General features: G+C 47.9%; 1 protein-coding gene across 1 annotated transcript; it reads left to right on the top strand.

The window, feature by feature from the left end:
* The first annotated feature begins 2000 nt into the window (after positions 1 to 2000).
* Positions 2001 to 8215, top strand: LOC144274257 (uncharacterized). Its single transcript, XM_077832920.1, has 6 exons — positions 2001 to 2024; positions 2883 to 3084; positions 4942 to 5055; positions 5358 to 5678; positions 5931 to 7880; positions 7965 to 8215. Exons 1-6 carry the CDS (start codon positions 2001 to 2003, stop codon positions 8213 to 8215), a joined length of 2862 nt encoding a protein of 953 aa, XP_077689046.1.
* Positions 8216 to 15420: the final 7205 nt, after the last annotated feature.

The raw sequence follows: 15420 nt of genomic DNA, 5'->3' as shown, positions 1-15420 counted from the left end.
ACTATTCTTTCGACTCATTGGGATGGTTTGTCCCTGTAACCTCAACAGGGATTCCTTGAAATACAGCCAGCTCTCCTGGACTCCTTTCCCCTTCAAGTTAGTCCCCCAGGGGATCCTGGCCAACCGTTCCCTGAGGGAGTCGAAGTCTGCTTTCCTGAAGTCCAGGGTCCGTATCCTGCTGCTTACCTTTCTTCCCTGCGTCAGGATCCTAAACTCAACCAACTCATGGTCACTGCCTCCCAGATTCCCATCCACTTTTGCTTCCCCCACTAATTCTACCCGGTTTGTGAGCAGCAGGTCAAGAAAAGCGCCCCCCCTAGTTGGCTCCTCTAGCACTTGCGCCAGGAAATTGTCCCCTACGCTTTCCAAAAACTTCCTGGATTGTCTATGCACCGCAGTATTGCTTTCCCAGCAGATATCAGGAAAATTAAAGTCACCCATGAGAATCAGGGCATGTGATCTAGTAGCTTCCGTGAGCTGCCGGAAGAAAGCCTCATCTACCTCATCCCCCTGGTCCGGTGGTCTATAGCAGACTCCCACCACTACATCACTCTTGTTGCTCACACTTCTAAACTTAATCCAGAGACACTCAGGTTTTTCTACAGTTTCGTACCGGAGCTCTGAGCAGTCATACTGCTCCCTTACATACAGTGCTACTCCCCCACCTTTTCTGCCCTGCCTGTCCTTCCTGAACAGTTTATAACCATCCATGACAGTACTCCAGTCATGTGAGTTGTCCCACCAAGTCTCTGTGATTCCAATCACGTCATAGTTCCTTGACATCACCAGGACCTCCAGTTCTCCCTGCTTGTTTCCAAGGCTTTGTGCATTCGTATATAAGCACTTGAGATAACCTGTTGATCGCCCCTCATTCCCAGTATGAGGCAGGAGCCCTCCCCTCACAGACATTTCTGCCTCGGCGCCTATGCCTGAGGGGCTTGGGGTACGGAGGGGGCTCTTGGCTGAGCCTGGGGCAGGAGGTTGGGGTGCAGAAGGGTGTGAGGGGTGCAAGCTCTGGACTGGAGTTTGGGTGCAGGAGGGGGCTCTGGGCTGGGGCAGAGTGTTGGGGTAGAGGAGGGGGTGCAGGGTGCAGGCTCTGGGAGGGCCTTTGGGTGCATGAGGGGGCTCAGGGCTGGGGGAGGGGGCTCAGGGCACAGGAGGGGGTTTGGGGTGCTGGCTCTGGGAGGGCACTCTGGGCTGGGGTTGGGGTTTGGGAGGGGGTGCATGTTGCAGGCTCCGGCGGGGTGGCACTTACCTCAGGCAGTAGTGCTGCAGGGCTAAGGCAGGCTCCCTGCCTACCCTGCCCCCACACCACTCCTGGAAGTGGCCAGCAGGTCCCTGTGGCCTGGGGGGGGCGGACCTAGCTGCGCGCCCTGTCCCTCTCTGCAGGCACCGCCCCCACAGCATCCAGTTGCAGTTCCCCATTTCTGGCCAATGGGAGTTGCGTGGGCAGGGCCTGCAGACAGGAGCAGCGAGCTGAGACCCCCCTGTCCCCACCCCCAGGGGCTGCGTTGCCGCAGGGACGTGCCGGCTGCTCCCAGGAGCGGCATGGGGCGAGGGCAGGCAGGGAGCCTGTCTGAGCCCCGTTGCACCGCGGGACATTTAGCGGCCTGTGATCGAGGTCGACTGTCAGAGGCTCCAGGGTCCACTGGTTGGTGACAACTTCACTACGTTGTAGGGCAATCCCTTGAAGTGGCTCCTTTGATTCTGCTCTTTTTGGCACAGAGATGCTGTTACGGGGAGAGTTTAAAACTGCCCTGGCGGGTTTAGTCCTGCTGGGATGGGCCTGGCCTGGGTTGTAATAAACTTGGTTTCTTTCCAGCATGGCAGAGTCCAGAGCGTCTGTGTGCAGGGAGAGAGCCTGGGGGGAATGGGGGTGTCACATGGACTCAAGCACCTTCTGAAACCCCCCTCCCCTCCCATTGCCTCTCTCGCCCTGACAGGCTGAGGAATCACGTCCACATTTTGCTCCAGATCGACCCAGGAGACAGGGCAGGGAAATGGCTGTGATGGAGCCAGCTCAGGTAGGGGATTTTCAGGGAGCTGCTGGGTGGGTGAAGGGAGAGGGAGGGAGGAGACAGGGTGTGATAAACCTGTTGATTTTCTGAGCTGGCCCATTGGCTGGGGGAAACATTCCCCCATTTCTGAAACAGGTAACACCAGTGATGAGCTGCCAAAAGCTGAAGAACTGGTTCCTTCACTCGCTCCAGGTCTTCGGCGGCGCTTCGGCGGCAGGTCCTGAAGGACGTGCCGCTGAAGTGCCACCGAAGACCTGGAGCGAGTGAAGGACCCGCCGCCACTGTGCCACCGAAGACCCGGAGCGCCGCCAGGTGAGTAAAAATGAAAAAGGGATTCTCACGGGAGCCTCCCCAGCCGAGAGATCAGACAGGCCAGACCCCTTTAACAACTGGTTCTAAACCGGCTTCAAAATTTAACAACCGGTTCGCATGAACCGGTGCGAACTGACTCCAGCTCACCACTGGGTAACACCCCCCTCAGCAGGGCTGAGAACATTTTCCAGACTGACAGTGCTGGAACCTGACCCCACTGGCCAGAGGCTGCTGTGAAATACGAAGGGAAGCTGTCGGGATTCCTGTCCCTGTGCCCGGCTCGGAGCTCTGCTTCCTGTATCTGCCTGTGGCTGGCAGGCATGTGTGAAATGAGAAATGCCGTGCTCCGTCTGCTGGGGGAACAAGGAGCTCTCACCTTCTCCCACCCCCTGAAGTGTCCTGGCTGCTCCGAGCAGGGTGGGGGTGGGATTCTGATTTTCTCGGCCCCCCCGAGCTTCCGAGATGTTCATTTTTTCTTCTTCCTTCCCTGTGTGACCAGTGGGGTTGTGGCTGGGGCAGCAGGTGCTGAGCGGGGGACTCTTGTTGTTTCAGATGCCGGTGACCTTCGAGGAGGTGGCTGTGCATTTCACCCAGGGGCAGGGGGCTCTGCTGGACCCCGCTCAGAGAGCCCTCTACAGGGACGTCATGCAGGAGAACTACGAGACGGTGACCTCGCTGGGTAAGGGATTCCTGTCCCCTTGGTTCTTAGAAAGTTTCTGGCCTGCATTTCTGACTCTGTTCAGGTTCTTCCCTGGTCAGTTAGCTGAGAGGGGAATGGGTTCCATAGTCCATAGCTGCCGTGTGAGAGAGACCTGCATCTCCAAACCCCCTTCAATGGGACCAGAGTGTCAAAACGGACATGCTAAACCCTCCCCACCATTCCAGCTTTCAAGGCCAAGAAGCCATATATTGTCCTGTGTGTATTGTTTCTCATTTGAACACAGAATCCCTGTTCACCTCCCTCCTTGGGACTAGCTCCAGCCCTGGGGAGGGCTCTGGGCTCTGCAGGGGTAACTCCAGAGCTGTGTGTGCATCAGCAAGGGCCCCAGAGTGCAGAGATCCTGCAACCTCCTAGCGAGGGTGTAAAAATTCTCTCCACCTCCCCAGACATCTGCCTCTGCCAAGGGGGCTCAGTGACCATGTTCCTGTCCCTTTGGATTCCTTATTCTCCCAGCACAGCAGGGGGACAGGTTCCACTCCTGGATTGTCATAGAATCATAGAATCATAGAATCATAGAATATTAGGGTTGGAAGGGACCTCAGGAGGTCATCTAGTCCAACCCCCTGCTCAAAGCAGGACCAATCCACAACTAAATCATCCCAGCCAGGGCTTTGTCAAGCCTGACCTTAAAAACTTCTAAGGAAGGAGATTCCACCACCTCCCTAGGTAACGCATTCCGGTATTTCACCATCCTCCTAGTGAAAAAGTTTTTCCTAATATCCAACCTAAACCTCCCCCACTGCAACTTGAGACCATTACTCTTCGTTCTGTCATCTGCTACCGCTGAGAACAGTCTAGATCCATCCTCTTTGAAACCCTCTTTCAGGTAGTTGAAAGCAGCTATCAAATCCCCCCTCATTCTTCTCTTCCGCAGACTAAAGAATCCCAGTTCCCTCAGCCTCTCCTCATAAGTCATGTGTTTCAGTCCCCTAATCATTTTTGTTGCCCTCCACTGGACTCTTTCCAATTTTTTCACATCCTTCTTGTAGTGTCTCTCATGTTATATATGGTGAAAGATTTGCATGGTTTCTAAGCACATGAAAGAATAAAAGAATGTGCCTTCTTTTCTTCTCAGTAATAAAAGTCCATTTCTTTCAACACCTATCTTTCATACATCTGGAATAATTATATTGTCTTGAAAAATCCAATTGTATACTCCTCCCACAACTATCAGGCAGCTATCATCATCCTGTGTGTTGAAAGTCAGAGAAAAATTTCTACAGGGACAAAGGACAATCCAAATTTGTGCCATACCATGAGCTTTCTTCTAATTTAAAATTAGAATGAAATTTCAAGCTCTTTTTCACTTGCAGAGATCAATTTCATAATGCAAAAATTCATTTTATTTTATATTGAATAAATCAGACAATTTCTTGCTAAATAATAGCAATTATCATTGAACAAGAGTTACAAAGGGCTTAAAACACACATATTAAATATGGATTCTTTTTAAAAGGAGATTGCTATCAGCTTACACTTTACTTTCTTTTAAAGGTTGTGAGCCCTTTGGAATATAAAGAAAATCTTCCAGATGTAAGCAGAGTGTAAACTGGTGCATTGTTTCTTCCAAATTCTTCAGGCAACTCCAGTACTTTTGCTATTGCTTATGGCTTTTCCAAGCAGCAGTGATAACTGCCGCTATTTATATACCCGTGGGCAGCAGTGAAACCACAAAGCTGTCAGGCTATTTTCACTCAGCTGCTGCTTGGAAAGCCAGGCGCAATACCACAGGAGCTATTGACTAGGATGGATAACTCAAAAAGAGGCTGAGAGATGTAAATTAAATGGAGACAATCCTGACCATCCATGCAGCAACCAAAAGGCTCTGTGACAGACACACTCCCAATCCTCCATGCAACCTGATCTGGTCTGATTTCACCCCCTGCGCAGGATTTCCCTTTCCCAAACCTGACCTCATCGCCCGGCTGGAACGAGGGGAAGGGCCGTGGCTCCCGGATCTCCAGGCCTCGGGGGAAAAAGAGATCCCAAGAGGCACTTGCACAGGTGAGGACTGACAGAAACCATCGGGCGAATTAAGGAAAAAGTTGAGAATCCCAGAAATGTAGTGTGAGTAAGAGCCCTCAGTTGTTCCTCATCTCAGCCGGAGTAGGGCCGTAGTCAGCAGATATTGCTCATGTCTTTCCACCCAGCCTGTTAGCTGCAGGAGTTTCCTTCCCAACTTTCCTTCTGCATGAGTGTTTGGGTGGGAAGTAGAGGCAGAATCCAATTACTCAACCTTCACAGTGTTAGCAGATTCCTCTTTCTCCCCAGCACAATGACTCCTGCCTTGATTGTCTCTCTCCCAGCAGGTGATGAGCAAGGGAGTGAGAACGAGGAAGGGAATCACCATGAGGAAGTTCCTGGGGAAGTGGAACCACAGGGGACCTTTGTGGGAAGAGTTGAAGGGAATTTTTCCCAGTGCTTGGAGGAGGGAGAAGCCTGGGGAAATTGGCACAGGTCAGAGAGGTTGTTGGGAAACCACCCAAGGAAGAAAGTGGATGAATCTATTAAAACTGGGGGAGGAGACAAGGATTCCACAGCTCACCACACAAATCCCAAGGAAGAAAAACCCTACCAGTGCCTTGAATGTGGGAAAAGATTCATTCTGAGATCACACCTTGTGAAACATCAGATAATCCATATTGGAGAGAAAACTCTTCAATGCTTGGACTGTATGGAAAGCTTCAATACCTGCTCACTTCTTAATAACCATGGGAGAAGCCACACGGGAGAAAATCCCTACCCATGCCTCGAGTGCGGGAAATGTTTCAGTGGGAAGTCAGAGCTAATTAGACATCAGGCAATCCACACAGGAGAGAGACCCCACAAGTGCTTGGACTGTGGGAAAAGTTTCACACGGAGATCAGGCCTTGTTACACATCAGAGGATCCACACCGGAGAGAGACCCCATAAGTGCTCGGACTGTGGGAAAAGTTTCATATGGAGATCACATCTTATTAGACATCAGAGAGTCCACACAGGGGAGCGAGCATATACATGCTTGGTGTGTGGGAAAAGCTTCACTAACAGCACAAACCTTACTAACCATCAGAGAATCCACAGAGGAGAGAGACCCTATAAATGCCTCGATTGTGGGAACTCTTTTGGTTGGAAGTCCAATCTTATCACACATCAGAGAATCCACACAGGAGAGAGACCCCATAAGTGCTTGGACTGTGGGAAAAGTTTCACACAGCGATCAGCACTTGTTACACATCAGACAGTCCACCCAGGAAAGGGACGCTATAAATGCTTGGAGTGTGGGAAAAGTTTCAGTTGGAAGTCAGGCCTTATAACACATCAGAGAATCCACACTGGAGAGAGACCCCATAAGTGCTTGAACTGTGAGAAAAGCTTCACATTGAGATCAGCCCTTGTTACACATCAGGCAGTCCACACCGGAGAGAGACCCCATAAATGCTTGGACTGTGGGAAAAGTTTCCCATGGAGATCACGCCTTGTTACACACCAGGTAATCCACACCGGAGAGAGACCCCATAAGTGCTTGGACTGTGGGAAAAGTTTCACACAGCGATCAGCACTTGTTACACATCAGACAGTCCACCCAGGAAAGGGACGCTATAAATGCTTGGAGTGTGGGAAAGGTTTCAGTTGGAAGTCAGGCCTTATAACACATCAGAGAATCCACACTGGAGAGAGACCCCATAAGTGCTTGAACTGTGAGAAAAGTTTCACATTGAGATCAGCCCTTGTTACACATCAGAGAATCCACACCGGAGAGAGACCCCATAAGTGCTTGGACTGTGGGAAAAGTTTCCCATGGAGATCACGCCTTGTTACACACCAGGTAATCCACACCGGAGAGAGACCCCATAAGTGCTTGGACTGTGGGAAAAGTTTCACACAGCGATCAGCACTTGTTACACACCAGGTAATCCACACCGGAGAGAGACCCCATAAGTGCTCGGACTGTGGGAAAAGTTTCATGCAGAAATCACACCTTATTAGACATCAGACAGTCCACACAGTAGAGAGACCCCATAAGTGCTTGGACTGTGGGAAAAGTTTCACACAGAAATCAGCACTTTTTACACATCAGACAGTCCACACAGGAGAGGGACGCTATACATGCTTGGAATGTGGGAAAAGTTTCAGTTGGAAGTCAAGCCTTATAACACATCAGAGAATCCACACTGGAGAGAGACCCCATAAGTGCTTGAACTGTGGGAAAAGTTTCACATTGAGATCAGCCCTTGTTACACATCAGGCAGTCCACACCGGAGAGAGACCCCATAAGTGCTTGGACTGTGGGAAAAGTTTCACATGGAGATCACGCCTTGTTACACACCAGGCAATCCACACCGGAGAGAGACCCCATAAGTGCTTGGACTGTGGGAAAAGTTTCATACAGAAATCACACCTTATTAGACATCAGACAGTCCACACAGTAGAGAGACCCCATAAGTGCTTGGACTGTGGGAAAAGTTTCACACAGAGATCAGCACTTGTTACACATCAGACAGTCCACACAGGAGAGGGACGCTATACATGCTTGGAATGTGGGAAAAGTTTCAGTTGGAAGTCAAGCCTTATAACACATCAGAGAATCCACACAGGGGAGAGACCTCATAAGTGCTTGGACTGTGGTAAAAATTTCATACAGAGATCAAACCTTACTAGGCATCAGAGAATCCACACAGGAGAGAGACCCCATAAGTGCTTGGACTCTGGGAAAAGCTTTAGCTGCAGCTCACAACTCACTCAACATCAGAGAACCCATATGGGAGAAAGATCCTATAAATGCCTCGAGTGTGGGAAAAGTTTCATTGGGAGTTCTCATCTTGTTGCACATCACAGAATTCACACCGGTGACAAACTTCAGAAATGCCTCAACTGTGGGAAATGTTTCATGTGGAACTCTACCCTTAAAATACATCAGAGGATCCACATAGGAGAAAGACCTTATAAGTGCTTGGAGTGTGGGAAAAGTTTCACACTAAGATCATGCCTGAAAACACATCAGGTAACCCACACGGGAGAAAGACCCCATAAGTGCTTGGATTGTGGGAAGAGTTTCACACTGAGATCAAACCTCATTAAACATGGGAGAATCCACACAGGATCTAAACTTCATAAATGCCTTGCCTGTGGAGAAAGCTTCATTCAGCGATCACACCTCATTAAACATCAGAGAATCCACTAAAGTTTGAGATTCAATCTGAGCTCACACATCAGTGATCCACACAACAGAGAAAGCTTGAATGTGGGGAAAGGTTCATTTGGTGCTTCTGGAGTATCAGGCACCTGCAAATCTACATAGGGAAGAAATCTCTGAGATGTTCTCAGTGTGGAAAATGCTCCAAGTGGAGCTAAGACAAAGTTGGACATGAGAGACTCCTGCACACAGCACGGAAATTTTCTCAGGGCTCTGACTAAGCCATAGTAATGAATTTCCACATTCCCACACACATCAGGGGCATTTGGCTCCCAAGGACCCAGCTGCCATCACTGGAGTGAGGATCCAGCAGCAGCTGATCATCAGCTAGTCAGTGACCCTCTGGTTCTGCTTGGTCTAAGCAAACCCCAGGCAGAGAGGGAGAAGCCACGATCAGCCCCTCCTCCCTGCTACAGCCCTAGCTGCTGAGCTGATGGGCCACAGGGGGGAAGGGAGAGAGAGAAACTCCTCCAGCTGCTCCCTCTGCCTGGCTGAAGTTCCCCCGTCTCCCTTCCCCTCCCAGCCGGGATCCCCCTGCCATGGAGATGAGTAGAAGGACACTTGGGCCAGACCCCACATTCACTCTTGACACCCATCTCCATCCCCCATCTTCCAGCAGCCCCTGGGCTGGGCTCCCCCACTTACCTGGAGCATCCCTGGAGCTGGTTATTCCTCCCCTCCCTGAATCCCCCAGGGCGCTGGGCTCTGGGGGATCAAATATTGAGGGACCAGGCTGATGGGTTCTGGGGAGGACACTGAGGATTGAATGGTTGGGGCTGGGGGAGCTGGGAAGCAGGGGGAGCTGGGTGCTGGGGCTGTCGAGTGTTTAGGGATCATGGGATAAGAGGCGAGGGAGAGCACAGGGGTAGAGAGATGCTGCCTCTAATCACTCACCCCCTCTGCCCCTTCTCCCTTCCCCCTCTGCATTCAGACAGCAGCACTGGGAGGGGCTGATTCCCACAGGGCCCTTTGTGGGAGGCCTGGAGTTCCCACCTCTGACTCCACAGCATCAGTCTCTGAACGTCTGTCTATGGTAGGAAAATAGTTGGGATTAGCCAGCTCGTCTCCCCTGACGCTCCAACACTCTTTCTAGTCACACTGACCCTGAAGTATATTATCTAGTCTGATCCTCGCCATGAGCAGAGTGATCATTAGTCCCTGACTTTCCCCCTTTGGGGCCAGATTGTCTCATTCCCAGCCAGTCTCACATTACTCCAAGCTGTGCTGAAAAGCATTGAGTGTTTGTACATTTTCTCCCTTAGGGGGCAGAACTAAACAGATGCTAAAAAAGTGGGAGCAGGGATAGTAAAATGTGGTGTTTTAGCTTCTGTGCTATTTCACGGCAATAGGGTGAGTCCGAGGTATCCCCTCCTTCCTGTATCACCAGCACCCTCCACACAGCAGCCTCTGTCCAAGCGATGGAGAGTTTTATCCTGTCCCTGTTCTACCCCTCTGCCTTCTAAGGTGACACTTACCACCATGTCCCTGGCTCTAGATGCTTAAGAATCAGCTTTGATTTCTGTGATCCTCCATGAGACTTTGGAGGGCTGGAGAAGAAAGTGTGACAGACCTGCAAGGGAGGGGAAGGGAGGAATCCCAAAGAACCTCAAAGCACAGTTTACTTTTCTGATCGGTTTCTATGTATTGCTGAAATTGCTTCCAGACTTTTCTGTGCTAGTCCAGATCATTTGTAGATGGGAAGTTTTGTTTTTGTTTTTGTTTTTATTTCTTATGATGATGCTAAAACTTTCCAGCCGTGTTAGTCTGTATCCGCAAAAAGAAAAGGAGGACTTGTGGCACCTTAGAGACTAACAAATTTATTTGAGAATAAGCTTTTGTGAGCTACAGCTCACTTCATCGGATGCATCTGATGAAGTGAGCTGTAGCTCACGAAAGCTTATGCTCTAATCAATTTGTTAGTCTCTGAGGTGCCACAAGTCCTCCTGTTCTTTTTGCTAAAACTTTTGTAACTCATACAACCGAATTATTAGGCAAGAGGTGAAGCCGGGTTAGCCACTTTGGAAGAAAATGGCTACATTTATTTTCCTGATTTTGAGTCTTCAGATTCTCTGAGATTTCACTTTATGAATGTAAAAGTGTTTTATAGCCCACCCTGGAGTGTGGGATTTTCTCTATTCCAGAAGGTGTTTGGTCACAGACTTTGATATTGGCTTAGTTTAGATGTAGCTCAGATTTACTGAGGACTTAATGAATGCCAGAATAGTCCTTTTTTATTTTATTTTAACCGTATTCTACCCTTTGTGATGTGAACTTTGTCACCCCCTTCCCATCTGCTGCAGTGTCCTGTGTTGGGACGAGAGAGACTGTCTCTGCCCCACTCACCCCACACTGCATCCCTCCTTCCTGAGATCTTTGGATTCCCTGTTCTTGGAGTGTTTCCTTTTGTGATGGGGTCCCAGTGTCTCTCGTGGCTTCTCACCACTTTTCTATCATTTATACGTGTTGCTCTGTTGTTGGTTCTTGTGAGAGTTGGGCGTGGCACTGTGCTGGGATGGAACCAAAAAGTACCCCCCTGAGCTGGGCTGGGGGTGGGGAACGGAGTCTGTCTTTGTTCGTCCTTTGGAATAATAAAGTAGCATTTAGTTTCTCCCACTGCCAGTCTCCTTCGTTTTCCATTAACGACCCAGATCTGCAATTGGACTTAGGTGCCCAAAGCCCAGGTTTAGACCCCTGACTCCCAGAATTAGGTGCCACTCAAATCCAGAAAGCCGCTGCCTGGCCCCTCACTTAGCACCAACATTTCTGTAGGAAAATTTCTCAATGTTTCTAAATTTCTGCTTCTGGGCCTGGGCTCTGCTGCCTCACGCTAGGCATCCAGCGCCTGTGTCACATCTAAACCCCAGAAGGATCCTCAATCAGAAGGCCGGCAGTGGAAAGCCTCTCTTGTCTGTGGGGCCCAGTCCTGTAAGAGAGCGTGCTGAGCACCCCTTTTGGATCAGGACTCAGACAAAACCCAGGGGAGGTGCTGGCAGAGGCTCCTTTATAACATTGAACCCAGTGGTTAGGGCACTCGCCTGGCATATGGCAGACTCAGGTTCTACTCTCCGCTCTGCCTGACGGGGAGGAAGGATTTGAACGCAAGTCTCCCACTGCTCAGTTGACTGCCCTAATCACGGGGATCTGGGACATTCTGATGTGAGGCTCCTGTAATCTTTTCTGATCAAAGTGCTCCACTCTGGCTAAATAATTAAATAGTCCCTGGGTCAAAGCGAGAAAGTGACAATGACTCTATAGCTTGGACACTGGGAGGTAGAAGATGCAGGTGCAGGACCCTGCTTCAATGGCTATTTAATTATCGTCCCTTTCCTGCAGGAGGGAGCGTTTCATTGCAAACCAGTGGGTTCAACCTTTGACCTTTCTTTGGGTTGTGACCTAGGCTCAGTTGAGAGATTCCCCTGTAGATGCTGCTTCCGGAGCACTCCCAGGGCCCAACACCAGGGAGAGCAGCAGAGTACGACCAGGCACAGGGTCACCATCTGATCAGTGCCTAGAACGGTCACTGGGGTAGGTCACTTGCGGGAGGGCAGGGAGCAGCACATGATCTCCTGCTGGGATGATCTCAGAGAAACAGAATGTTCCGGTTGTGTGAAATTTAGACCTTTCCCTCTCCGGATCAGACTGAAATCTCAGCATATTGAAAATATTTCTGGAACTAACTATTCTGAAATGTTTTTCTGCAGAAATGTGGAAACAGAAAATGTGGGTGGACATTTTAGACTGAAAATGAAATAATTCAACTGTTCGACATTACATTTTGATTCTCCTGATCAGAATCTAGAGTAATGTCGTAAAAAGCAACATTTCCAGGTTTCAGATTTTGCTGAAGCGATACTTTCAGGTGACAGATGTTTTTGTGTGAAAAATGTCAACTAGCTGTAATTATAGAGTACTTTAGATGCAGAGGAATTGAGATTTCTAATAAAGATTGTTCAAATTGTTCATGTTTTAAAGAAAACTATTTGGATTATTCAGTAAGTAAATATAATTTCCTCCTTTCTCCTGTTTCATTTCCATTAAGCCAGAACAGAAATTACTTTGCACAGAGGAAACAATAAATAGTCTCTCACAGGGAAGAGCATGTTACTTGCTGTTACTCTCCTGTTACTCAGAGATCTGAGCACTGATAACATCCCTGTGCATATTTATTGGTGAATAACAACGGCACCTACCATCAGTTCCTGCATTTTCCTTTTCCTCACTCTGGTTAAACACCATATTCTCATCTCCCTCTTTCTTCAAACTCCCCAAACAGCTCCAAAATTGATCCTAAGAAGAGAAAAGTTGCTCTGTGTTTTGGAGATTTTACCTCAGGAACAAAATGTATCAAGATACTATGGGCCTAGACCGTCACAGGAACAGCTCTGCAATCCACAAAGCTGAGTTAGGTGTCTAGACGCCCTGTAGAATATCCCTCAGGTCAGCATCTCCTATTGGCTGGCTTAGGCAGCTCTCTGCCTAGCATGCTGGCTTTTGTGTCACCCATTGTAAGACACATCTCCCCATAACTCAGGCTTTGTGGCTCACAGTGTCATTCCAGTGATTTTCCAGGCAGCTAACATTTAGATGCAGTGACATTCAACATTGCGATGCTACTCCTGGGGATATTCTGTGCAACTGTGCACACGCAGAATTTATGTCCAGCTGCAGAATTCTTTTCTTCTGCAGAACATACACTCTGCCTGAGAAGTGCTGCAGTTTCGCCTTTCACCCACCAGGGGCGACCATGGCACCAGAACAGCTGAATCTATTTGTGAAAAAAATTTACCAGATTTTTTTTTTTGGTCTGTTACAGATATAGTTGCTGACAGGTATTTTGAAATAAATTACCAATAATTGAAACTTGCATGATTATATTGTGTTATTTTGACACATAAAATATGCAGAATTTTAAAATACTGGGTGCAGAGTTTTTAATTTTTTGGTGCAGAATTCCCCCAGGAATACAATATCTAGGTCCCTTCATGGATCTTGCTCTTTGTCTCCAACTCAAAAGGAGAGAACAAAGTAACCAGCTGTACATTTTGATTATGGTTTATGGAAAATATTTTTTCACTGGTTTGTACTGGGGTTGGCAATACTGTGCCAGTGAGAATTCAGCCCTTAATTCTCGACAATTTACCCATGGAAAGCCCACTAAATGAGTGTCACCAGTTATCAAAAACAGCAGAATCAACAGAAAGGGAAATGGACAGAGAGGGTAAGCTCTGGGACTGCACATGGAGCCGTGCTGTAGGCCCCAAGGAGAAAATGAGCACAGCCCCTCTGAACTGGGGGTGAAATAAAAAGATAAAGAAGAATGCTCAAGTTTACATTTAGATCCCTAGATCCAGATCCTCTAAGGTATGTAAGCTCCTAACTCACATTGACAGAAGTGGGAGTTAGATTCCTAAATACTTCTGAGGATCTGAGACTTAGAGTCTCACGTGGAGAAAACAGCCCTGGAAACATAAACTGATCAATGACCATGCACTACTGCCAGCACCAAGTATTCAAAATTCATGAGATTGGCTGAAGGAATCATGAGATCTTGTATAAAATGTATCACTTTTTTGATGCTGAGTGATGAGGTTTCACTTTGGTCACATTCTCAAGTTTTTCCACTAATCCACAAGAGAAAATAACTCTTCAAACTTTTAAGCTTCTCCTGCAAGAAACTTGTATAAAAAAATAGAGAGAGAGAGAGTTTCTCCTATATTCACAGGATTCCAGGAGCTGGGGATTTAACAAAACCAAAAGATATTGAAGGAATCCAGATGACATTAAGAGAGTTTATGAAACACACTTGTGATTTGTGTGTGATTTGGTGTGGAAAGGGAACAGCATCACTTCTTATCATTGCTGATACCTTTCTGTCTCCTGTCACTGCTTTATCTGGACACCTCACAATCTTCAATGTGCTTAGCCTTCAGGGGCACCATTTCAGATTTGGGGGGGGGGGGGGCATCTTTAACCATGATTCCCAGAGCTATTTTCTACTGCATCAGTAGTCCACACTCACTTAAAAACTAGCCCAAAAGTAGCCCAATCTATTTATTTAAACATTTTTTTATTAACACTATGGTTTATGCCTTTAAAAAGAATGACTATCTAGAGTACAATTAAATGATTGATATTGGCAGCACAGATCTATAACAAACAAAATTTGCCAACCCAATTGTACAAATTGTTCAGATTGGCATAGGGTTATGTTCACTGAAGGGTTTATACGAATAGTTATGATAAATACAAAGGATTAAGCTGGAAGGAGGTTTCTAGTGTGTTGCTGTAAGGATTTGATACAGTAAACATCACCTCCATGAAATTCACTGATCATACTCAAGTTTGTGAGACTCTGCCACGCTCACAAATGTTGAACAGTAAGTACAATCGGAGATACGAATATTTACCAGCTGGAAGAGGAGATACAGCAGAAAGCTGCAAAATGGCTGCTCAAGGGTAGGAGTTGAGGGGCAGCAGCTCCTCAAAAGGTCTCTGGGGAAAAGGTCCAAGAAAAGTGCAGCCCCACTCTGAGGAGATTTGGTAAAATCCAGACATTCCCAGGGGAATCGGTGTTTCTATGTCACAGCCGATGGACCTGACCCAAAGTCCATTGTTGGCAAAGGAAAGACTCCCACAGACAAGTGGAACTAAATGGTAGAATAAATGGCCACAATGGGGCACTGCCATTCACTGCAAAATTAGAGAGTTGGAAAAAAATTGGAAAGTTTTAAGTGTAATTTAAACAATATTTGTGGTGGTGGCAGCTTATGCTTGTTTCCTCACAGCAGGGAAAGATTCCAGGTTTTCTATTCTGTAGCACAGCTCTTGCAGCCTGGCTGTGCTCTACTTTCTCCATTTGTCAAAGTGTGGCCACTGGAAAAAAAAAATCAGTGTTACAACTTTTAATTCATTTCACTTTCAATGTCCTAGTGCTCCAATGTCTGGGTTTCAAACACTGCCCAGGAATCTGGGTCTAAGAACTATTTTCAATCAGATACGTAGCCTTTAAAAAAGAAGTTATAAGTGCTGGAAGTAGGGGCACTAGGGGTGCAGCACCTAGGGCTGCCAACTGTCATGACTAAAGGGGGAAGGGTAGCAACCTTTATGTATGCTTGGCAGCTGTACTGGATTGCCTTACCTGTAAAGGGTTAAGCAGTTCAAATAACCTAGTTGGCATCTGACCAGAAGGACCA

This window comes from Eretmochelys imbricata, chromosome 14 (genome assembly GCF_965152235.1).
Source record: "Eretmochelys imbricata isolate rEreImb1 chromosome 14, rEreImb1.hap1, whole genome shotgun sequence".
NCBI lineage: Eukaryota > Metazoa > Chordata > Testudines > Cheloniidae > Eretmochelys > Eretmochelys imbricata.
This window is presented reverse-complemented; position numbering and strand designations above follow the sequence as displayed.